This window comes from Acartia tonsa, chromosome 12 (genome assembly GCF_053477335.1).
Source record: "Acartia tonsa isolate MP-2025a chromosome 12, ASM5347733v1, whole genome shotgun sequence".
Lineage (NCBI taxonomy): Eukaryota > Metazoa > Arthropoda > Copepoda > Calanoida > Acartiidae > Acartia > Acartia tonsa.
Window position 1 is genome coordinate 33,262,570 of NC_137271.1, and position 27,087 is coordinate 33,289,656.

Here is a 27,087-nt window from a genome sequence, read left to right on the forward strand (position 1 = left end):
AGTCGTTACAATATGGCAGAAAGCAATTTGCTAACAGCCGAAACAGGTCCCTTACTCCGGATCCAGGTAATTATCTGGAATATGTATCTAAACATATACATGTATTGCGTTAATTTAATGCAAAAATCTGTCAAATAATTTATTAAATTACCTATGAAACTCTCATAACCCCCCACCCCTTTAATTACATATTTCAACATTTGAAGCTACTATTACAGGGTATGACCTAAAAGGGACCTCATATTGGTGAGGCTCTCTTGAACTTGACTTAACCTAAATAAACTATCTATGATAATAATCTAGTAATTTATTCAATTTTCAAATTGGATGAAGAAATCCTTTTATAAAAGTAACACGATATCTGTTTGTCACTCTTTCTGTGTGTAGCTTAAAATCTGGTTAACCACTGGTAGGACAAATACGGCTCTCTTTTATAATAAAGACCTTTACAGGTAAAAGGGAAGGTTTATGACTATTTTGGGGATGTGTACGTACCTCCACCCTTCTCCCAAATACCCCTTTAGGGTGCTAGTCATAGATAAAGACCATAAATATAATGCAAATAATGTAAAATTATTGAGAGTTTTATTGTTTTAAATTTTTTATGTAGGCGGAGTCAAAATTTCTATTTGAAGAAAAATGATTGAAGCAGTCTTAATCCGTTCATTGGAATAGTTTTTGAAATAAAACAAGCTTATATAAAAGTTCAAATTTCATAACAAAATGAATTTTTAAAGTACCTCTTGTCAATTAACTAAAAAAAATTTAAACATTTTTACATAAAAATATCGTTACAGTACACAGTTATTGTTTATTATACTTGTATATAAAAAATATGTATAATTCATTATAAGATAATCCACTTCAAATATCATTCATTCAGTTTATCAGCAGCAAAGCTTCTCTATAACTAATTTTTTTTCATATGTCTCTCTGTTTTTACAAGGAGAAAAAGAGACTTACAAAAATACATTGCTTTCAAAAGGAGTCAGCAGAATTATTTTGTTGAAGATTCCTATGACCAATGAGTATCAGATCTTATTTTTTTATTTACTAAATCAAGATAACTGTTTTTTTTTTATTCCAGTAGGTACTACATTCATTTAAATAAATCTAGTACTTGAAAATTAATCTCAAAAAAGAAAAAAATTACATAAATGATATACATACAAGGATAACAACATCCAAACGGACAAAGTTATCTATAGAGCAGATGTTCAGGTGTCACAACAAAGAAAATAAAAAGAGAAAATATGTAAAAAAAAACTCAAAGAAAATCACGAAAACTTAAATAAATAAGGATTTATATCTTTCCCTTCTATACTCAACTTAATCATCTAACCAATCAAAATGCAAGTCTCCAAAGTTGATGAGCCAAGGGTTAAGAAAACGTTTTTATAAAAATTTGAGTACTAGTGTAATAAACAGCTCAATGTCCTCTCCCTCTGTGACTAAAATTAAATTTTCCCTATTTTTTTATTTCATGACGAAATCAATTTTGCATGTGATACAACCTTTTCTTAAATGTGCAAAAATTTGCAATATCTATAAATAAACTTTAAATCAAGGGAGGGAGAGGACATTGGACTGATACACTGGTACCTAAAGTTTTATATTCACTTTATCTTATTCGTTGGCTCAGAAACAAGTCCTTTACTTAACTTTCATTGGCAAGTACAAAACGTGTAGTGTCCTAACATTTTAACCATTCAGAAAGGCTAATTTTGTTTATTATCATTGGGGATGTATATTTATTTATCATCCATTGTCTAATCATTAAAGTATACTGTTCAGGCGGTCCAGATTCGGTTTTAATTCAGTGGAAATTAATAAGATCGGAGCTGGACCTGAAAATAATTTAATGGAATGATAAAAGTGTTTATAAGAATAGTATTTTTAAAATACCAATCTTTCTCTTTTTTTTTGAAAAGGTTAAACTGGCGAATCTTTGCTGACTAACTGGCCGCAGTTGTTTTAGCCGCAGCAAATTAAATAGATTTTGCTGCAACGGGTGTGCACCTTTAGCGGATGAAGAAATTTGAGGACTATCTCAACAATTTGAAATATTAGGGTGGTGTTAACAAATCCTTTAAACACAGTTATGCCACCGATAATACCTAATCTAGGTATCCGCGGCTGCATTTATGTCAATTTAGCTTATAGATTTGGCTGTGGCAGCTTCAGGTTGTCTAAAATTGCTGGAGACTATTTTGATGACTTACTTGTGCCTGTAGTGTTAAGCTATTAAGCGGCTGCAGTCCTCTATTTACGTAAATAAGGATCTTTCGTGTTCTGCTTAATTTTTGTGATCAAATCAATTAAATACAAATTAAGATAACATTCAAACGGAGAGAAAAAATGACAGCTTGCAAAATGTTAAGAAAGAGGGATATGGCACACACAGAATAGTTATTTCTCGCATCGTATTATAAACGGCTTTCCGCGGATATAGAGAGTACAATTATAAGATTAAAACCAGTTTTTTTAGACCCGAGGTGCCGAAGTCACGGGCTAAAAAACTGGTTTTAATCTTATGATTGTAAATTTTTATATTCGTAGAAAGCTGGTTATAATACGATGCTAGACATAGTTTTTTCGTATGGATGAGAACCGGTTCCTATTTACCGGATTCGAATGAATACGAGAATAGTTATTTCTCGTATCGTATTATAAACGGCTTTCCGCGGATATAGAATGTACAATTATAAGATTAAAACTAGTTTTTTTAGCCCCGTGGTGCCGAAGGCACCGGCTAAAAAAACTAGTTTAATCTAATGATTGTACATTTCTATATTCGTAGAAAACTGGATATAATACGATGCTAGACATAGTTTTTTCGTATGGATGAGAACCGGTTCCTATCCACCGGATTCGAATGAATACGAGAAAAACTATTTTTTTTATTTTATTTTAATCACAATTGTTTATTTATGTTTATAAATTATCTTATTGTTTTTTTTTCAGTTTTATAATATTAATAAGATTTCAATTCATATTTTGTTGTTCTCTTGTATGGTTCCAGAAACTCAACAATCTACTTCACCTGCTATCAGCTGATTTTCAAAGACTCAACTTACAAATTTGGGACAGGGTCCTTGCCTTGTAAAGAAAAACTCTTGCCCCTTCTATTATTTACTTTAATATATCATTAGTATAATGATATAACTATATCAGTATACCTAAACCAATAATATAAAAATATCACATGTAAAATTATTTATTAACAAATCTATAGTATACATAAATTTATACATATGTAAAAGCACTACATTAGTATTTGAAATTAAGAAATTTTTTGAAAAATTTGTTAAGAAAAAAATTTATTTAACAAAAATCTAGAAGAACATTTTTGACAAAATGTTATTAATTGTTTAAATCCGACTTAAATTTCATATTTTAACAAACGTAATAATTAAAATAGTTGAAAATTAACAAAATTTTGAAGCACTTATTAAATATTTTTAGTCGTGAAGCTACTCTACGATTCATTACAGCATATTAGCATAATTGAAATATGTATTTTTTTAAAACTAAAAAATTATAGATCTAAAGGTAAAAACTATGGCCAATCAAGTGATATGCTTCACTAATGATGAAACACACAAAAAAAATATTTTTTAGTGGTTGAAACTACACTCAACTTAATTTACTAACCAATCAAAATATAATGAAAGTCCCTAAAGTTGTTGATCAAACGATTGAAAAAAAAACGTTTTTATTAAACTTTGGAGACTAGTTTAATGCCAATGTCCAATGCCCTTTCCCTCCCTACACAAAATGCTTATTATGTTAAATAACTGTATGTCCCAACACCATTGACCCTGTGCCGACTTTTAATATGAATATCAGACAATGGCGTAGGAAATATTAACAAAGCCAAGTTGCTACAAAAGGGCAGAAAGCAATTTGCTAGCAGACGAAAAAGGTTCTCAACACTGGCTCAAGGTATTTACCTGGAATATATATCTATATCTAAAAATTTGAACTGGATATTCCTTGTTATGATGACAATTGTTGAATTATGAATTTGAAGGAGTAATAGAGAAAACAAGGATGAAAACATATAAAACTAGCAAAGCACAAAAAAATGGAAAAACTGACAAATTAAGTTATAGGGTATATGATAATTTGTTATAAAAAGAAATAGAAGAATATGATGAATTATAGAAAATCACGAACCTTTTGTAACATGATCTACGGATCAAGTAAGTTGTGCACCAGATGCTCTTTGGCATAAGGAATCTTCACAAAAAATCAGAAGTTTGTCCTAAATAACAGCTGACTATTTTCCCTACAGTGCTGACATGTTGACGGACGGACTGACGCACAGACATAGTAAAGTATGGAGTGGTATAACTTCTAAAAATATAATACCGTATAATTTAAGAAATATTAAAAATTAAATTTATTTCACATTTGAAGATAATCATAGAGAAATTGAATCAAGAACGCTAGAAAGGTGTATTGTGTTGATTTGAATTTTGATATAGTTAAGCAAACGGTTAGTCAATTTGTGGCTTCGTCTATCACCTAGAGTGGCTTTGCTCCAAGAATTGTTGGGTTTTAGCTAAAAACTACCACATAACCAGCATGTATATTCCCTGAAAAGTAAAAACTTATCAGTTAGCGAGATCTTAAGGGATGGACGTATACTGACATAGTTCTACTTGGTATAACTGATAAATCTATCAAAAAAAGTCTTTAATTGAAATAGTTAAACTTTTTTAATGGGTTAACCCAGTAAAATAGTTTAAACATACAAAAGAACCAATGCAAAGCTTATCAGATAATAGTAGACCCTTCTTTTTTTAATTTTCTATGTTATTTGACTGCTAAAAATGGTAGAAAGGATAGGAACATTGGGTATTATCCTCTTAGAAATTTTTTTTTCAATATTGAAAATTTGAGTACCCCCCCCCCCCCCCCCCCCACCGGGAACTATGAACTCTGGCCGCAGCGCTCGGCTCCCTAGCCTGCCTAGCCGCAGCGCTCGGCCCCCTTGCCTGCCTAGCCGCAGCGCTCGGCCCCCTTGCCTGCCTAGCCGCAGCGCTCGGCCCCCTTGCCTGCCTAGCCGCAGCGCTCGGCTCCCTAGCCTAAAACCTAACCTAACCTAAAATAGTTGTTCGTCGGTAGTCGGGGGGGGGGGGGGGGGGGGTGTACAAAATTGAAAAAAAGAGGATAACGCCGAACATTGATAAAAATAATGAAATATTAAGTGTATTCAAAACTATATTACAAAAAAACAACGATAATTTTGTAGGAAAAACAAAAAGAAGTAAAATGGTCTACTAAAAACGACCATCACACATAAAAGCTAAGAAATATTACTTTTGTAAGTAACCTTATAAGACAAACTGGTTCTAGTTAAAATGTAGCTGAGCTGTTCATAAAATTCTTTTGTTTGCGTATCCCTATCCCTGAAGAGGTTAAATATTCCATAATATTTGATATAAATATGAGGATAGGGTGAAGGTCTAGTCATTCCATCCAAGGGATCAACAAGTTAAACACCTAGTTAAGGTAAGATAACTTTGTTTTTCTATACATGATCCAAAATTAATAATACCAATTTTAATTCAGTTGACATTTTTGTATGTTTTCTATCTTTCTTGGCTCGAAAACCATATGTCGTATAATCCTATAATATGTATAAAAAAGTGAAGTTTATTTGCCTAAAGCTTTATAAAGTCCTGGGGTTGTTTCATAGACGTCCAAGGGGGGGGGGGTTAAAGGGTGATTACCCCCCCAAAATTTTAAGTTTTTCAATTTTTATCCCATCCAAATAAAAAATCCCTCTATGAAATAAAAATTAAAAATAAAAAATCCCTCTATGAAATAAAAATAAAAACCCTTAGTATATAAACTAATGCTAAATTATTCACTTGAATCTTAAAATTTAAATAAAAAATCTTAACTTTAACTTAAAACCGATTATCTCATTTTCCTTTGTTCTTTTCCTTTACTTCATTCTTCTTTATTCTTATCTTGTAGTCACACAATATGTCCATTGATCACAATTATAGCTGAGACGCCCACTAAAGCCTTGATTATCCTCTGCCCGACTAACCGCTAGCCGATCAATTCGTTGATCGGCCACGTATTAACATTGTTGTAAAGGTTGTTATGGAGAGTCAGGGATGCGGAGGCGTAGCAGAAGCAGCGGAGAAGGCGAGCTTGCAGCAGATTTAAAGCAGTGGAACCACGCAGCGGATAACTTATTTAATCCGCCAATTGGCGGTACCGGCAGGCTAAAGTGGTACCAACACCAACCACAGTCCAGCCAGCAGCGGCTCTGCCTCACCTGGGCCGCCAAAGAGAAATCACCTAGTTTATCCAAATTAATCTGCAATGTTCACCCGTAATAATTAAAACTGTATAATTATTAGATAAATATGAATATATTGATTTATTTAATCGCCATGTCATAATGTAATAATTAAAATGTCTATGTGATTATCTCATAACAGGGTTGAAAGAGTTATTGAATAAAAGTTCTTATTATTATTATTATTATTATTACCCCCCCCCCCCCTCCCAAAAATGAGCTATTAGTTAAACACCTAGTTAAGGTAAGACAACTTTGTTTTCTATACATGATCCAAAATTAATAATACCAATTTTAATTCAGTTGAAAGAAGGTGTATCAACTTTTTTGCTTTTTATTTAAGATAGCTAGCCGGTTCTTTCAGTAAGTAGTAGATGTAAAATTTTTCATAGAATTCAGATATGCAATCGGTTTTTTTTGTAGACCTCTTATTTTTTAAGTAATTTAAGTTTTAAAAAAAAATAATTAAGTCGGTTTTAAGGTACTAAAACGCAACAAAATAAAAGAAGAAAATGGCCAGTATGAACAAAAATAGTAAGATCTTTAATTTGACACCTTACTTTTAAAATTCTGTTGAGTAATTATTTAAAAAATCTATTTAGACCTCTTATTTTTTAAGTAATTTAAGTTTTAAAAAAAAATAATTAAGTCGGTTTTAAGGTACTAAAACGCAACAAAATAAAAGAAGAAAATGGCCAGTATGAACAAAAATAGTAAGATCTTTAATTTGACACCTTACTTTTAAAATTCTGTTGAGTAATTATTTAAAAAATCTATTTTTTTAACCTCGGTTTAATAAAAACTTTAGACCTAAATATTTTCTCAAACAGACATAAAAAACATGGGTTCATATATACCTTTAGAATCAGAAAAATATTACGAATCTATTCTAAGCAAAATTGAAAAAGTTTTATAAAACTATAATAAAAAAATAAGTTTATTTTAAGAATCATAATTTTCGGCTTTAAAGGGTTAGCTTGAACTAAACCTGAACAAAACCTAAACAAAAGACAATGCAATGTAGCAGATATTTTTTAAACACAAGAAACAATAATGTATTTTTAACTGCATTGTTTTGAAGTTTATAAACAGACTGATGCATATTTGTTCATAATTTTTCATTCTTTACATGTTCTTTAATATCACTATATTTATTGTAGTATCTATTGTATATATTGTATGAACGTTCTCCTTTTTTTCTGGCAATTCTATAGGTTAATTTTATAGGTTAAGCTTCCCAATTCGTCAATTTTTGCGATTTGTGATTGGCTAGTTTAGTAGTTACAATTCTTAAAATAAACTTTTTATTTTTTCTATTTTTTATTACAATTTTTTTTAACTTTTTCAATTTTGCTTAGAATGAATTCATATTATTTTTCTCATTCTAATGGTATATATGAACCCATATTTTTTATGTCTGTATGAGAAAATATTTAGGTTTAATGTTTTGATTAAACCGAGGTTAAAAAAATAGATTTTTTCAACAATTACTCAACAGAATTTTAAAAGTAAGGTGTCAAATTAAAGATCTTACTATTTTTGTTCATACTGGCTATTTTCTTCTTTTATTTTGTTGCGTTTTAGTACCTTAAAACCGACTTAATTATTTTTTTTAAAAACTTAAATTACTTAAAAAATAAGAGGTCTACAAAAAAAACCGATTGCATATCTGAATTCTATGAAAAATTTTACATCTACTACTTACTGAAAGAACCGGCTAGCTATCTTAAATAAAAAGCAAAAAAGTTGATACAACTTCTTTAGGATTTTTTTTCTTTCTTGGCTCAAAAACCATATTTCATGTAATCCTATAATATCTATAATACAAAGTAGAATGATGTCTGTCCGTCTGTCTGTCTGTTTGTCCGTCTGTCTGTCTGTCTGTCTGTCCGTCTGTCAGTCCCTTAAGATCTCGGTAACCACTGGCCGATCGGATTCTACTCTTCAGGGAATATACCTACTGGTCTTGTGGTGGTTTTAGGCTATTTTCTTGGAAGGTTAAACACCCCCAACCCCTCCAAAAATGAAAAAAATCCCCCCTCAATTTTTTTTAACTATTTAAAATTTGTGGGGGCATCTCCAGAGGTAATTACTTTTTTTCTTTAATTACCTCTTGGGGCAAAGCCCCTAGAGGCTAGGGGCGAAGCCGCTAGTGTATAAAAAAAGTAAAGTTTATTTGTCTGAAGCTTTATAGAGTCCTGGGGTTGTTTGAAGCTATTATCCTGGCCTCACCTGGTCACTTTGGGCTTAACAAAACAGGAATTAATATTTAACTTTAATTTTCATATACTTGGACAACTCACTTTAATATGTTACCATAATAATATTCAACATGCTCATTTGTTGATATAATAACAGCACAAAATTATTACCTATGGCTTAAAGCCTTTAGATGATTTTACAACTGATTTATACATTGATAAGGGAGGGAAGAAGGGAACATTAGACTGCTTATTACTCTAGTCCCAAAAGTTTAGTAATAACATGTTCTTATTCGCTAGCTTAACAACTGTGAAACCTATTCCTAACTTTTATTGGTTGATTCATTAAGTTGATTGTCAAAATTTTTCAACATCTAATTGTAATCTGGAGCAGGGACAATATTGTGTATTATCATTACATGTAATTGTACATTAATTTTGTTCTATAGATTCCTAGGTTTTGATAACAACAACTTAGAGCATATACGGGATTTAACTTAAGAGCCAATCCTAAATTAATGAAAAGAATGTATAGGATCGTAATTATAAACAGCATAAAGGTTGAGAAAACGAACACCTTATCTCTTTCAGCAAATCTTGATTGGTTGGTGCAATTATCACTGTTATTCACAATGATTTTGATCTACAGATGGGGGATTTTTTTAAGGATGTGGTTGTAGTACATCAAGTAGTCTTTCTTTGTCTTATCCCTTAAGATCCCTGACTTTTTCTAAAATCACCTAAAATTTAGTAAAAAAATCGCTTGTTGTCAATGAGTAGACAACAACGCATAAAACTAGAGACAAATTATACTTGTGCTATGTCAGGCGCGGCATGAATTACATTTGAGTAGGTGGAATGCCTCTGCCCCTTTCAGGCACAACTTAAAGCCTTGCACGTGTAAGAAATCCACAAAAAAATGGCTATCTTTAGGAATAAGACAATTATAACCCAAATAACTTGATTTTTATTGAAATTATTATTTAAAAAGATTGAACTCAAAGTTTTTGAACCAACGTATTAGAGAAAGTTTTAATGAAAATTTGTGTACCAATACAGTTTACAGTTTCCTTCACTCATGCAATTGTTGGGTGTCTATTGGAATAAGTATTAAATTTAATAATCAACTATTTTCCTTTCAAATTTGAAATTAAATCTAATTCTTAAAATTAGATAGTACCTCAATAGGAAAATAATTTATGTAAAATCTAAATTTACTTATTTTTATTCTGAAAATAATGGAATAAAGTCTTATGACATAAAGTAACAGGATATCTATGATTTTTTTTTAACAATGCATTTTTTTATTTCTTGATTCAGAGGACTTTCCAGTCTTTCCTCTAAAAATTAATATGTGTCAGTGGGGTGGAATTTTCGACTACGCAGCATTAAATAAAAGTGAACAGGAATGACAAATTATCGACCCTATGATACTTTATTGGCATTATTATTATTTTGATAGTTTTGTATGATAGTATTGTTGATACATTTTATTTTCATTATATTTAGATGCAAGGGTAAAGGCCTTGGCATCTAATAACTCACACCTCCACCTAAAATGTCTAAAAAAATTATCACAAAAAAAAACTTTTATCTAGGTCAATGAAATATCTGTTTGTTCTGACAATTGTTACAATTCTTTCTACAGTTTTTACCTCTGGTAAGTTGATCATATTTATTCTAGAGTGGCTACGCCTCTAGGTTTCCTTGGGCAGGGAAGAAAAGGGGGGATAAGTCAACCCTTCACTTATAATTTAGTTTTTTTTAAATCATTTGGGTGCGTTATTTTTATTCTAGGGGTGATTTCTCCTGCAGGGGTGTAGTAACTCTGACCCAAAATGGTTACAAACCTTCCCTAGACCTATGATAAGTTTCACTGCAAAGGATAACAATATCGGTTCGGTGGCTAGCAAGACACCCCTCATTTTACTCATAAAATTACATTGGGCTTCAAATGAAAATTTTGCAGATATTTTTTGTCTCAAAATAAAAAAAACATCAAATGAAACAGCATATTTGTTATTTGCCCAATGAAAAGTATCTTACTTTGGAAAACTAATGATGTTCTACTATCTGAAATGAATGAACTTGTTATTAGATGAAGAATATCGGGAGGTTGGGTACGGGCATGACCAGTATTACCTTGTCCCGGCAGAGGATGCCAACAGGAGCATCCAACACATCAGCAGAATTCTTGGCATGAAGGTAGATATTAATAGTTATAGAGTTATAGATAGGTATAGTGTCATTTACCTTGCATACATGTGAGGTTGCACTTAAACATCAGGTCCAACAAACACGGATAAATATTGCACGACCTTTGTCCAAACTGTGTACAGTTAGGCCTGTTTTGGTCCAAGACAATCCCCTCACCTTTGATATTAATGTCGCGCATCTTTTCCAATGACCTTTCAGCATAGGCGCTGGTTATTTAGTACTAGAAATACAATTTGTTAGAAAAAAGGTTGCGTGATTATATATATATTGTAAAACTGGTCACGAAATCGTAAATTTTAAATCTTTCGTTAGTTTAGGCATTTTCAACTAATAGGGAAATGAAAGAAGATTCCATTTCGTATTCGCGGTCAACTGTCACATGTTTATAGAAACATACTATACTATATATAATAAGAACGTAGGTTAGGTGATTTTTACTTTACCTTAACCCTTTACTATATACAGAGAGCGAAAATATATCTTTATAATGACTATATTGTATTTTTTAGTATACAAATTGCGACCAAGATCATATAATGTAATTATTTTTTTTTCAATTTAGCCCTTTGCAATGCAGTGCATATAATATTTAATTATTTATTTAACCCTTACACCAAGAGCATTCAATTTTATACAATTATTAATTTAACCCTTTACAGCAGGGAGTGAAAAGATACCCAGCATCCCGTCTCAGCAGAATAACAAAGAAATCTCACCCTGCTAAAGCTAAGAAATCTTCAATAGAAGGTAAAATTATACAAGTCTTTATAATATGAAAAGAAAAGAATGACAACATACATAATTAGCGAAGCACAAAAATCCATGATTGACAAACAGACATATGAGAGCCATTGAGCAGATTTTTAAAATGAAAAAAAAGTAAAATGCATATATAATGTATACGTCACATGATCAACAGGCCAACGGACCAAGTAAATTATATCGTGAATGATCATCTGTATAGAGAATTTTCACAAAAATTCAAATGTCGATCTTGAATAGTAGTTGAGAAATTCACGTTTCTCATAGTAGCTCCATTACTAAAAACTGTAACTTCCCTTCAACCAAAAGTGGATCACAATACACGCAGCTAATCTATTATTTTTATTTAGATAATCTAGATCAGCAAGATGATTCTATATATTTAGCGGACACCTTTTCCTATCTACACAGGTATTAAAAAAGTTGTTTTGCTTTTTTCAAAGATGTCGTCTTTATGAATAGCTGTACACATAGCAATTCTAGAGCAAGAAACTTTAACTTTCAGCAATCAACAAAGGAAAACTTCAGTCCTATGTAATTTTGGGTCCAGAATCATAATCTGCTAAAACTAAAATCCTTTGTCCTCCTTTTTGCAATAAAATCGCATTCAAATTGCAACAAATATTCGCGATACCTTATTTTCATCTAATAAGAAACAATAATGCATTTTGCTAAAACAAAAATTAAAGTTAACCATTTATTAAATACTTTCATATCTTTATATTTGCAAAAAAAATATTTTTTTGCAGAATAATGCCATTTTTGTCAGCGATATAAAAAGTCTCCTAAAAAACAGATTGTTAGAAAAAAAAGTAAATGTAAGGATTTTAATATGTTTTTCTGAAGTCATTTAATAAATTTATACAGTAAAAACCAGAATTGTGCAACTTATTTGAATGAAAAGCCAAAAAACGTAATTTGCAAAAAAATTGCAACCCCTAAATCACATAGAAAAATAAACTTTTAACCAATCTAAAGTAATATGTTTTAAAAAACATTAGAAAATATTAATTTTTTATAAAATGAAGTTTGTTTGAAAAGTTCTAATCAAATAGAACAGGGCAAAATTATTTTTTCAAAATGCAAACAAACACTTAACTTTGAATATTTCTATAGTTTTTCTAAAACTTAAAAATCAAATCGTACTCAAAATCAATGTTTTGTTTGTTAAATCTTCTTGTGGCGAGATTTTTAAATGTTACTTTTTCATATGTATTGAATAATCATAAAAAAAAGATAAAAAATTGCATTAAGCCGATTCAAATATATTAAATATTTCCTTATTAAGGCAGCAAAATAAAAAAAGGTGTAAAATAAAAATTATTTATTTTTATTTTTTAAGCTGTATAACTTTTTAAAAAAATTTAAAACATGATTTTAGCAAAAAATACATATTTTTTCATTAAAAGGAAGTATTGTTTATCTAATCAGCTGTTATCATAGAATATATCGTTTTCTTATGTTGGGCTAAGAATAGTAATTTCAAGGGATCGACAGCCGCACACAAGCCTCAAATTCCGCAGGTGTGCAAAATAAAGATTTTAACCAGGAAAATGGCTGTAAAGAAACCTGTTTAGATATCCAGCTTAATTTTAAAGTTATAATATGACGATTTCACTGAGGCTTACCCGCAGCTTCTGAACCCTTTTAATTTCAATTAAAAACTATATTTATATTGATAAGATTAAGTTTGAAAATTGCAGTAACATACTATGATCATAAATTTAGATCGCACTCTCATTTTAATTGTGCGATAGATGGAGTTATGTCCCCTGTTCCCTCCAAACAGTAATTATTTGGACGCCTCAAAAATAGACATTAAAAAACAAGAATGACAACATCCATAAAAGCGAAGCTCTGAAACGGTTGAAAAACGAAGTTTAACACCTGTAGATTGTCAGAACTCATTAATCAATATATAAAAGTCGAAAAAATTAAAAGTAAATTTGTTAAAAACTGCTGAAATACAGGATGATGTTTAAGGACATACATACCTTTTTAGGAGGTGAATATAGAGATGCTGTATCGGAACGCAATCCTAGCCGTTCTCGATATCTTAATCTCAAGCCCTCCGAATGACCAACATGTGAAGTTTACAAATGTGTATTTATTACCATGAAAACAGTGAATCTAAAACAAAAATATAAAAATTAATTACATAATATTAATGGTTTATTATTTTTGTAGATCGAGGTTGCGTGATTTCAATTTAATTAAAAATATAAAATTTCTAAAAAACTTTAAATTGGCACGAAACATATTAAATAGCATCAGAAATTGATAATTTTAGATTCAAATGATCAATAAAATTAAGGAAAATATTCGTATGTCAAAAGTTAGCAGTTAAATGGTCTATTTGTTGAAAAATTAATGTTTTAAATTTCTTCGTAAAAATATACCATACTACACTTATTATTAAGAATTAAAGATAAATTCTTACCACATTATGATGTCAAACTAAGCAGAAGGCTTATTTGAGATATTCCACACATCAGAGCGCATGTATATTCAAGCAATACATTATTTTCAATCACGTAGCTCTTCACGTGGGACTAATCAAAGGAAAAGTGCGCGTTTCTTTTGTCTGTTTACAAGCCACGCGCCGCGCGGAGATAGTTAGGAATGCCGCGTAACACACTCATTCTCTAGGAAATTTGGTGTAAGGAAACAGGGATTAATGGGTTCGAACTTGCCAGGGAATACAAGAAAAACATACCGAAACACACCCGTCTATTCACTGGGAATCGAACACAATACCTCATCTTTGCAATATGCGTGCAGACAGTGTCCACAAAATCACAATCTCACAACACATAAACCACAAGAGTTTAAAATGTCGTGGCCATCAGGCCTAAAATTAATTATGGTAACTCGCGAATACCACATTAACTCAAACCGACTCCACTACCACATAAGGATAGGAATAAGGAATGGGAAAAGCATTCAACATTCATGAAATGCACATTTACCACTCACACATCTCATTATATCATGGCCTCATAATCTCAATTAAAATTAGAATTACAGACCATGTAATTGCGAATACATGAATTAATAATCAATAGTACCCAAACTTTGATTAGGTACCTACATAATAATAGGCAAATGATTTTTATATTAAAAATCGCATCAATAATTAAATAATCAACTCAAACTTTTAAATCAAAAGAAAGAAAGATTAAATAATGACATTTTTTCTACTAAATCTTTTTGCTAGAAAAGAAAAGTAGAATTTCATAAAAAACTTCTCAATAATTAGCATTGTTTCCAGCGGAAAAATACTCGGGCTTACATCTAAACATTTTTAAGATAAGATAGGTAAGATCCTTAAATCTAACATGTTTTAATAAAATAGATACTTAAATCTAAATATATATGACCATAAAAATCATCAAACATCGGAAAATTAAAATTTCATAATTTTAAATCTTCGTGAATCAAAATTGCGTAAAATAAAATTGCAATTGAAATATGCAAATTAAATTACCAAAATAAAACAAAAGCTCAATATAAGAAAAGAACTTTAAATGCTGAATCTGCAATTTCTCTTTAGGTACATCAGTTCAAAGGTAAATAGTAATAATTTTAATATGCATGTTATATTAAATTATTTATGTGATTATAATAAATCATAAAGAAATATTTAAATGATGTAAAAATCTCATTTTGTTAATTTCTTATCATATCAAATTTCAATCCAACAAGGATAAAAATGTTTATATCTGCGTAGGTACCTAGGAAATTTTCCGCGAAAAAATCCCTGGTCCCGGAAAGACTTAAATCATTGAAAGAACTTGCGTAAACGTGTAAAAAACTTAAGTTTGCATTTCAAATGAAAAAAATCTTGCATCGATTTGAAAATTTAAACGAAAATGTATCAAAATTTGCGTTATTATAAATCTTAAGAAATGTTACCCATTTCTTTTAAAAAATACTACTTCAATTTTAATAAATGCGATAAAAATGAAGGTAGAGTTAATTTAAAATATGCATAGTTTATCTTAAATTAATTCTGTGACATTCAGATAAAATAATAATCAATATTTTAATAATACCATACATCGTGTTCATTATTATAAATGCTTAAACATGAACGAAAAATATATATACCTAGGAAAATAATTGCTAAAGTATTTTCTCAAGGTTTAAAATTGTCCGAAATCGCTAGTTACGTATATTACTACGAATCTCTGCTCTCGGAATGAAGAAAAAAATCTTTACACGTGGATTAATAGGAATTCCAGCTCCCGGAGTGAAAGAAAACTTTTGTACATGAATTGTTAAAATCTCTGCCTCCGGAATGAAAGAAAATCTTTGATTTGCTTACAAATTTAAACAAATATCTTGATTTTTTGCGATAATCTTTTAAAATACTAATGAGGAATATTTTAAACATTATCATAATAATATTACATGTTGTGTTCTTTACTTTAATGCATTATTTCATATGAGAATCTGAGAAATAACATTTTTTAAGTAAACGTGAACCAAAAAAAAACTAGAAAAATAATTTGTAAAAAAAAATCTATTTTTCTCAATTTAAAATCTGCAAAATCATTTGGTATTTAATATACACGAACTTTTGCTTTTCAAAATCATACTTAAAGAAACAAAATCTTTTTAAAATCTGCTTTAAAAGTCTAAACAGTTTTGTAGAATTTTTGTGCTTAGGTATGAACAATAAAATTAGTTGAATAATGAATACTTATTCTTTACAGAACCGATTGAGGTTCCTTTCACAAGCTCAACATAAAACTTGCAATATTTTTTCTTTAAAGATCATTGTCACATAAATAGTTCATGTTGTGGATTAGATATGTGTGGTTTGAAAAATTTCAATTACTTTCTGGCGGCAACACCCGCCATATTTTCAACCGCCATTTGCAGGCCTCTTACCCTGCGTCGGGCGGCCAGCTTGGCAGCAACCAAGTCGATTCTTGATTCATAACACCACCAGGGCACGTAATAAAAGTGTGGCTGTCATAAAACTTAGAATCATCTACTGGTTTTTGTCCGGCCGGAACCGAAACTCCCGTCGGCTCTTGTCCGGTCGAGACCGAATTTCTTATCGGCTCTTGCCCAGCTGGAACCGAAACTCCCGTCGGCTCTTGTCCAGCTGGAACCAAAACTCTGATCGGCTCTTGTCCAGCCGGAACCGAAACTCCCGTCGGCTCTTGTCCGGCTGGAACCGAATCATTCAGCGGCTTAACACCCGCCGTAACAAAGTTATCAACGACTACAGTATCGTTACCAATATCATCAGGAATAACTGCAGCACAACTAACATCATTATCAATATTAGCCACGGCAACACCCGCCGTAGCCATGTTGTCAACGGCTGCGGCACTAGCAGAACCAAAAGGTTCATCAGCCGCGTTACAAGCAGAACCAACAGGTTCAATAATAGCATCACAAGTAGCACCAACAGTCGGCTGCGGCTGAACATCTGAGCAGACAACATACCTACTCTTTGCTAAACCATTAGCACTAACAGCAAAATATCCAGATCCAAACAGGCTGGAGTAAAGCATGGTTTCTCCTACTGAACGTTCAGAGTAGGGAAACATCGATGGGTGCAGGTGCCCTACGAGCAAATCAACCTGCCCATTAACCAAAGTAAAATCTTCAGGTTTCATATCAAACAAAACAGCTGCCTCCACAGGATTTATGGAGCAGATCGCCTCTTCAGGACCAATGAGAGGCACTACCACAGGTTCCAATATGTGATAATTCTTGTGTCGATCAATTAAACATAACTTGACCGTCGGGAAACATTTAACTTCACCGTCAGCTAGAGAAATTCTTGCTGAACGTCCAGTAAAAGGTAACTGAAGTTTATTAACAAGTGACTGGGTTACCATTGAAGTAGTTAAACCAGTGTCCCACATGGCGTTCACTGGGACCTTCTGGCGATTAATGTCAACGACGTCTAACTGTTGTAACATTAACATTAGGTTCGCCTTAGGGGAAGTATGTACTTCATAGACGGCGGCAGCCATATCAACACTCTCATGCAAAAGGTTGTTATGGGCCTGACCACAATTGTCCACTTTGCAGCCGCCTATTACATCTGCCTTCGGGCAATCCACAGATTTATGCCCTTTTTGCAAACAAATCCAACAGCATCCAGCACTCTCCACAATACTCTTCCTGTCTGACACTGACAGGTCATGAAATTTTGGGCACTTGTAAAGTAAGTGCATATCATTACAGCCATTTACAAAACATGACTGCTTCATCTTAGATTTACCAGGTTTACCTACGGCGGTAGCGGCTGTCGCAGGGTTACCTTTCTTCTTAGAGGGGGTGTCCATATCAGTCGAACACCTCATTAAAATGGCGCCACGCTGTTCTTCAATAATCTTTAACAGCTTTGGGACGTTTGGGACATCCATCGAGCCCAATGATAAATTGAGCTTATCTTGAAAATCACGTGGCAACTTCTTGGATAACATCTCAAGAAGTATCACAGTCAACCACTGGCTAGTGGTAACTTCATCATCTTCATCATCTTTAGTCAGCTGCTCCAGCTGGCTAACTGCTCCGCCAAACTCTGCTAACACAGTCACAATCTGGTTGGAGTCCGACGGTTTAGACTTCTTCTCCCATTGGTTGAAAAGGCAGAGCATCTGATGTGTTTTGGACTTAAAACGTGCGTCAAGGTAGGCCCACTGAGATTCATGCGATTGAATCTGAATTAACTGGAGTCTCAGCTCTTTATTTTTACAGACCTTTTCACTGCTTAACAATAACTGTAAATACGACGGGTCTTGTCCTACAGTAAGCTTTTTAAAAGTGTCTTTAAAACTTACATAGGAAGCTTCCAGGCCGTCGAAAGATGGAAGAAGACGTTCGTCGACACGATTCATATATCCTGGCGTGAACATAGAACCGGCGACGAACTGTGGTGTGCCAAACGGTGACACAAATGGCGATGCTGTCGAGGCACCCGCCGTCGTCGTGGGTGGCTTCACAGGTTCAAGCTTAACCTCAGCCAGACGTTTCATCAAAGCAGACAAAGTGTTTATAATTGCATCAGGCAAGGGAAAGTATGGCCCTTTAATAACTTTCACAATCTTCAAACATCGATCATAAAGTTCAGCCTGATGGTTAGGCAAATTATCACCAACAACATCAACAACACTTTGAATGTCACTAAGCTCTTCTATAGCATCAAGAGCATCTTTCAAAGAACTATAGTCTTTTTGTACAGTAACTATATCAGAATAAATGTCACTAAACTCATCAAGCTCTTGGATTCTCAAACCAAGCTTGCTAAAACCGACCATGATGCTGTCAAATGTCTCGAACTTGTCATGGACAAGGATTGATTCCTTAGTGAGATGTCTAACATTAAGTTCTGAAGTATCACTGACCAACTTCATCACTCTATTTAGCTCACTGGTTAGGGCATCAACGGCTGGACGCAGCCGCTTACTCAATTGTTCACCTTTATTCTTTTTAGGACCCATAATTGTCACTAAAGTTAACTGTACTGATTATGACTATAATAATAATGTGTGGTAAGGTATCACAACCAACACATTCACAAAACTTCACAGAATGTTCTTAGCTGCATCTGTTCTGTCTTGTTTTCATTGTATCGGAACGCAATCCTAGCCGTTCTCGATATCTTAATCTCAAGCCCTCCGAATGACCAACATGTGAAGTTTACAAATGTGTATTTATTACCATGAAAACAGTGAATCTAAAACAAAAATATAAAAATTAATTACATAATATTAATGGTTTATTATTTTTGTAGATCGAGGTTGCGTGATTTCAATTTAATTAAAAATATAAAATTTCTAAAAAACTTTAAATTGGCACGAAACATATTAAATAGCATCAGAAATTGATAATTTTAGATTCAAATGATCAATAAAACTAAGGAAAATATTCGTATGTCAAAAGTTAGCAGTTAAATGGTCTATTTGTTGAAAAATTAATGTTTTAAATTTCTTCGTAAAAATATACCATACTACACTTATTATTAAGAATTAAAGATAAATTCTTACCACATTATGATGTCAAACTAAGCAGAAGGCTTATTTGAGATATTCCACACATCAGAGCGCATGTATATTCAAGCAATACATTATTTTCAATCACGTAGCTCTTCACGTGGGACTAATCAAAGGAAAAGTGCGCGTTTCTTTTGTCTGTTTACAAGCCACGCGCCGCGCGGAGATAGTTAGGAATGCCGCGTAACACACTCATTCTCTAGGAAATTTGGTGTAAGGAAACAGGGATTAATGGGTTCGAACTTGCCAGGGAATACAAGAAAAACATACCGAAACAGATGCTTTACTTATGAAATTGTACTTTGTTGTCCTAGGAATCATCATAATAACATCACATACAAATTTGTTGTTAAAAAAGAAAAAAAACGACATGTTTAAAATGGACATACGAAAATTCTGGTATTGAATATAGTGTTGCTACGCTTTCTAAATTGTACCTTACTACAAAAGGAATCACCATATGAAGTTTCAAATTGATAGGACAACTTTAACATGCCATAATTAACGAAATGAGCTATCCATTCCGGACGAACAGACTGACCAACCCTAATTATAGAAAAACTCGCTTTAATAATGATAAAAAAGCTTCGCTCTTTGATATATACAAGCGGTTGCGCCCTTAGCATCTAGAAGCTCTATTCTAAAGGATCAATAAAGGCAGAAAAATAGCCTAACACCATACCCAGACTTTATCTATCAAATAGAATAGCCTAAAACCAACTCAGGACCTATAGGAAGCTTCAGTGTCAAGGAGAACCATATCGGGTCAGCGATTAGCAAGATCCTTCGCTACAGACAAAAAAGCTTACTACTTTATATAATAAGATAATCACATTTTAATTCAATAAATTATGGCCTTTCAATTAGTGTTAAGAGGGGGGGGGGGGGAATTCTGACACTTTTGCGTAAACAGTAATTATAGGCTTTGTCTTTAGAGGGATAGGATAGATCATTTTACAAAAAAGTTTCCTTTTGGGATGTAGTTTTCCTATTTAAAAAAAAAATAATTTATTTGGCCTCCAGGTTTAGATACTGCTAGCCTCCAGGTGGATTTTAGACAGGTAAAAAAAATTCAAGTTAGAAAAAAACTTATTTAACTTACTTTATGGATAGTATGAACTGATTTAAGTACTGCAGGGCTCCAGGTGGATCCTGGACAGTTAAAAACTGAAAAGTTTTACTTTTGAAGTGAGAACAAAACTTATTGAACAAAAGTTGCTACTTTATCGATGGTATGAACTAATTTTAAGAAAATTTTGAAATCAGGCTCAATTTTCAGGTACTGCAGGCCTCCAGGTGGATCCTGGACAGTTAAAAACTAAAATTTCTACTATTTAAGTTACTAGCAGCTTTGCCCCTAGCCTCTAGGGGCTTTGCCCCAAGAAGTATTTTTTTTTAAAAATGTAGTACATGGGGTGGATCTTCATCATCATTAGCATCATCAAAAAAAAATTGAGGCCCTGGCTCGGCATCTTCAAAATCTGAAACTGCATCTTCAAAAAAAAAAGAAAATAGGGGGTATTTTTTTTATTTTTTTGGGGGGGGGTTGGGGTGTCCCACGCCCCAAGAAAATAGCCTAAAACCACAACATGACTAATAGGTTTATACCCAGAAGAGAAGAATCCGATCGGTTCAGTGGTTACCGAGATCTTAAGCTTATCAGGTAATACTAGCTAAAAAGTAGCAGATTTTAAAATAAGGTTTGTTCTAACGTAAATAGTAAAAATTTTCAGTTTTTTACTGTCCAGGATCCACCTGGAGGCCTGCAGTAACTGAACATTGGGCCTGATTTCAAGATTTTCTTCAAGTTAGTTCATACCATCCATAAAGTAGCAACTTTTGTTAAAAAATATTTTTTCTAACTTAACCCTTTACAGTCGGGCCCCTTGCCGCACCTTAATCGGTCGGGGGGGGGGCGTTCAACGCCCCCCCTAATTATCTCAGTTCCTATTAGAGCTAGAGGGCTAAATTTTTTTGTGCAAGTCCCCTGTTTGATAATGAATTTCCGACCTTTTATAAGTCTAAGTCAATTTTCGCTTCCTTCACCCTTTTATTTAACAACCTTTGTTTTTAGGTCTTTTTTTATTTAAAAATTTCAAACGGCTGTAATTTTCTTATTTTTGAAGCTAGAAGAAAAATTTTTCTCAGAAAATGTTTATTTTTATGTAAATTTTACATTAGAAATTTCAAAATATAAATTTCAGCGGCCGCAGCTGTACTTGCCAGCTGCCAGCCGCCGCAGTCGGCGGTCGGCGGGAAAACGGCGGCGGATCTTCATGAAATTTTAATACGTTATGTAGACATGTAAGAAAAGCTTGAGTTTAAAATTTGAAGGCTCTAAGTCAAAAATTGCGGCCACAGGAGCCTTTTAAAGATTTCTGGAGACCTGGAGGATCAGGACCTGCAGGATCATACCTGGAACCTGAAAGTGACTTGAACACCTGTATTTCATATAAGGATGTACTACTAGAGGATTTTTTTAGTATTTTGGTATGATAAAATGCTTTGTTTTAGTCAAAAAAATATTTTTGCTCTTTACCTGGATGACCCTGCCAGGTTTGCTGGCATCCTGTGCCCGCCAGAATGGAGATATTCAAAAAATTCCAACTCTCAGTTATGTGTCATACCCATACTTGAAAAGTCAAGCAGTTTGGGCTCTTTATCTTTCACACACAGAAAATGAGATAGAAAAAACCGGATGGGGGGGCGTTCAACGCCCCCCCCCCGACCGTTAAGGGTTAAATAGTGGAATTTTTCAGTTTGTAACTGTCTAGGGTCCACCTAGAGGCCTGCAGTATCTGAACATGGAGCCTGATTTAAAAATTTTCTTCAAATTAGTTCATACTGCCGATAAAGTAGCAACTTCTGTTAAATAAGTTTTATTCTGACTTTAAAAGTAAAAATTTTCAGTTTTTACCTGTCCAGGATCCACCTAGAGGCCTGCAGTCCTGAACCTGGAGCCTGATTTCAAAATTTTCTGCAAATTAGTTCATACTGCCCATAAAGTACCAACTTTTGTTAAATAAGTTTTGTTCTGACTTGATTCTTTTTACCTGTCCAGAATCCACCTGGAGGCCTGCAGTACCTGGACCTGGAGGCAAATCCTAATTTTTTAAAATAAGGAAACTACATCCCAAAAGGAAACTTTTTTGTGAAATAATTTATACTCTCACTCCAAAGACAAAGCCTATAATCACTGTTTACGTAGAAGTGTTAGAACTTCCCCCCCTCCCATTTATAAAAATTTTAACATTCACCCTAGGTAATTCAAACTATCCTTTCTGACTACTGCATCTGGGCCCTATTTTTAAAAGCGAGGCTTTTCTATCATTAGGGTCAGTCCGTCCGTCCGTAACGGATAGCTTTTTTCGTTAATTTAGGCATGTTAGAATTGTCCTATCGATTTCAAACTTTGCATGGTGATTCCTTTAGTAGTTAGGTACGATTTAGGAAGCGTAGCAACTCTATAATCATTACCAGAATGTCCGTACGTCCATTTTAAACATGTTGACTTTTTTACTTTTTTAACAACAAATTTTAATGTGATCTAATCATCCGATTGATCTGATTTTTGGTATATTAATTCCTGGGACAACAAAGTATAATGTTATAAGCGAAGCAACTCTATAATCAAGTCCTAAAAATGTAAGTATGTCCATAAACATTATCCTGTATCTAGCAGTTTTTCAACAAATTTACTTTCAATTTTGGTTTGACTCTTATACATTTATATTCTGATCATTCAGTTCTGACACTATACAAATGTTAATGTCCGTTTGTCCTACCATTTCAATGCTTCGCTTTTATGGATGTTGTCATCCTTGTTTCATTTGCAAATTGAATACATGTTTGCGGGAGATAATTTAAATTTCGTCTTGGTTACCGCAAAAAAAAATGCGGCACTGCTATGGCTGTAATAAAAAAGTCCAATGCTTACATATGATTATATCGTTTAAAATCAAATACGTACGTTATTACATTAAAAATCTGTTATAAATTACAACAAATTAATATTATTTTTTTTTACCACTGGGAGTTATTTATGTAAATGTTATGAACATTTTAGCAGACAGATATAAATTTCAAATTCAGTAAGGTAAAATTTTCAGGGATATTAAAAATAAGTGTATAATTTATTTCATTTCAAAAGTTCATCTAATTAATTGTCAATAATCGTATTTCAATATAAAATATTTTAAATTTGATAGGCAATATATTAACCCTGAAAATTAAAAGTCGTTGTTGTTATTTTAATGATAAGGATTTTAATTTTTTTAAAAAACTTAAATATCTCTGAAGAAGGGGAAAGAAGGATTTAACTGTAAATGAAAACATAAAATATAGACCTTAATTTTATCGCCACACTTTGCAGATTCTTGCGGAGAGGTGTGGATAGTATAATTCGCCTCTGCATTTGGGTGTGTAGTCATCATAATATACTAATTGATTTACATAGCTAGTAATTATAAACAAAATGATACTTCTGTATATAATAATTATTATTTTTAAAAATTTGACACTTCTAGTTAAAAACATCCAAGATTTAATATATGTATCCAAAGCCAATAAATAAAAACTTTGGGTATCAGTATATATTATTATGCAGTCTATTATCACCTCTCTTTGTGAAGAAAAAGTTTCCTTAACCCTTACGGATCGGGGGGAGGGCTCAAAGAGCCCCCCCCCCTCTAGTTTTTTCAATCTCATTTTTTTTGTAGGTAAGATGGAGAGCTGTAACTTCATGACTTTTTAAGTTTAGTAATTATACATCGGCAAGAGTTGATTTTATTAGGATATCTGGTCTGTGTCGGTCGTGGTGTCCGGTCAAAGTCGGTTGGGTAGCAAAAAAAATTAGAAAAAATTCTAAATAAATCTTAATTTCTACATTATGACTTTTGTGTATAAGGTAGAAACCTAAAATTTTTTTGGTGAATACTTAGATATCAATGACCATCTGAGAAAAGTGGTGTTATGACCGTTTGACCGCTTCCTGACCGACTTTATGACCGATTTTTGTCCGGCTTTTACTACAGACAAATATCATGAATTTCGTGGCTTCTATTACAGCTAGAGACCTATAATTTTTTTTGGTAAATCCTTGAGCAATAATAAACAGATAAAAATATTAATTTGCGCCGCCAATCGCCGTTTTATCGCCGTAACTGCCGAAAATGGCGGTTTCCGTTATTTGCCGTTTTTCGGCGATGATCAGAAAAAGTAATTTTTTTGTTATGAAAAATAAAAGTTCGTCCTAAAATTTGGTCATCCTAGCTGCAAAATTGGCCGCTCTACAGCTGTTTTAAAATTTAGCGGCTGGCCGCTAAAAAGCGGCTAAGGAGCGGTCTGACTGCTATGACTAGAAAAAGTAATTTTCTCTAAAAATACACATGAACCATCAGAAAAAAAATTTACGTCTTTATCTGTACCAGGAGCTGAGATAGAGGGGGGGGGCTCTTTGAGCCCCCCCCCCCCGATCTATTAAGGTGGGAATTGGGGCCCGATCTGTAAGGGTTAATAAAATTAATATGGATAATTTTGTTTAGCCCCAAGTTCATATCAACCTGGCCATTCCTCAAGAAACCTCTGGAAACCAACATTTTCAGGTAAAACATTAGTTCTGATGTAAATCAAAACTGGTAACCTTTTCCACAGGTACAATTTAAATGGTTTATATCGACAAATTTGGCATAAAATTTTCATAGATTTTGTTTGCTATGACAAAATGTGAGGTTTGAACCTTCCTCTCTACCCACTCTCCCTCCCAAAGAGTAACTGTGGTAACCGCCTCGGTTAAATGGCCGTTACCAAAGTTCAAATGACTACGGCAGTGCGAACAGACGTGGACACGTATAATTATAGAGAAGCTGGGCTTCTCTAGCTATCACTAAATAACAAACAAAGTCTATTCAGATGTTACTTTATTCAGGGTCCAAAGGTTACTAATTTATAATACAACAAATAATAAATACACAGATTGGAATAAATAATACTAAAGCAAAATCAATATAACTATATATACATTAATCAAAATGGGCAACAATGATCCCCCATCCCTGGAAGGGGTGGGGGAACCAAACAATGCAGCTTAGCCATAATACGGCTGTCAAAATCTATCATTAATTTTAAAGCATAGGGAGGGGTCAGGCTGACCCCTTCCCCGGTACTCGGGGGAGGGCCCTCGGCCCTTCTCCGAACCAAGGTCAGGGTTGCCACATAACATGGCTCAGGGTCGCCGAATACCACATAACAATAAGTAGCTTGGCTTAACTTTAACTCGCAGCATTATACTGATTGGTAACGTGTCGGCTAGCTGTCGGGTTCAAATCTGGACTACACCGTGTCAAACTAAAGACATTAAATATGGTACCTAACTGCTATTTTTAGAACCCAAAGCGACATCAAGCCCCTGAGGACATCATCAATTACTTACCTTACACTCATAGAATCTAAACTCCTTACTCAAACTAGGTTTCAGAGGGCGCAAAATTTTAGATTAGCTTCACGCAACCCCCCCAAAAAATGCTAAGAATAAAAATATGCTCCAACCAATAATTAACAATTAATATTTTAGACCTCGTCAAGACAGAGATGGACGTCTGAGAATCCTCAAAAGATAAATTGTTTCTGCCCAGTCTGTTTTGTTCAAAATTGTCTTTCAGTAATTTTAATTGCGTTTATGGCTGATATTTGTTTTCAAGTGGGTATTTTGAAAAACAAAAAGAAAAATGCGCCATCAAAAACGGCTGAAAAATACATATTGAAACTATGGCCTAAATAACTAATTGTTTTTCATAAATTAAACCCCCTAAAATACAAATGATTCGTCTAAAATGAAATTTTTTTATATTTTGTAAAAAAAAGTTAAAGAGAAAATTACATTTTATGAGGAGGTAAAGTGTATTTTTCTTTATTTATAATGCAACATTTATTGAATGTATAGGATTTAAGAGACAAAATAATGGATTTAATAATGTAAACAAAACAACATTGTTTTTTAATGTAATCAAGAGATTTGGAATATAACCCAAAAAAGATAAATAAACACAAAACTAAAATTTAAAATATCAAATTTTAATGTTATAAAAAATGTCTTGATTTCATTAAAAATCAACAAAAATAATGTAATTTATTTATAAGAGTGCGAAACATAAATTGTCACATTTAAAAAAAAAACATAGGTTTCTTAGAGGCTGGAGATGCAAAAAATTCTGCATCATACATCATAAAAAAAATTCATGCATTTTAAAAAGATTTTTTGAAGATATGACAATTTACGTGGAGCAACCTGAATTTTATATTTTAAAATTATTGTGAGCTTGACTTTAGTAAAGCTTTAGACTGAAAAATTATTGAAAAAATTAAATATGAAAAAGGAAAATAATTTGTGTATTAATTTTAAAATGAAATAAAATACACAATGTAAATAAAGCAGAATTTTTTTTATCAAAAATTATAATAATAATTATTATAATATGCAATGTTATTTCTTAATTTTTAGTTTTCATAAAAATTGAAAATTGTCAAAATAAAGTTTATGAAATATATGTAGCAATGATAA

At 32.7% G+C, this 27,087-nt stretch overlaps 2 protein-coding genes across 3 annotated transcripts; one reads left to right on the forward strand and one right to left on the reverse strand.

Moving 5' to 3' along the window:
* The first annotated feature begins 5,471 nt into the window (after positions 1-5,471).
* LOC145333827 (uncharacterized) lies at positions 5,472-27,087 on the forward strand. Of its 2 annotated transcripts, none has more exons than XM_080179080.1 (7): positions 5,472-5,520; positions 10,125-10,186; positions 10,625-10,731; positions 11,403-11,490; positions 11,856-11,916; positions 25,073-25,132; positions 26,101-27,087. In XM_080179080.1, exons 2-7 carry the CDS (start codon positions 10,129-10,131, stop codon positions 26,144-26,146), a joined length of 420 nt encoding a protein of 139 aa, XP_080035206.1. In that variant the 5' UTR covers positions 5,472-5,520; positions 10,125-10,128; the 3' UTR covers positions 26,147-27,087. The 2 variants fall into 2 exon arrangements, with proteins under 2 accessions (XP_080035206.1, XP_080035205.1); XM_080179079.1 differs by lacking the exon at positions 5,472-5,520 and adding an exon at positions 6,550-6,569.
* On the reverse strand, positions 16,398-19,769 carry LOC145334391 (uncharacterized). Its single transcript, XM_080179845.1, has 2 exons — positions 19,524-19,769; positions 16,398-19,213 (listed from the first exon to the last, which is right to left on the reverse strand). Exon 2 carries the CDS (start codon positions 18,975-18,977, stop codon positions 16,398-16,400), a length of 2,580 nt encoding a protein of 859 aa, XP_080035971.1. The 5' UTR covers positions 18,978-19,213; positions 19,524-19,769.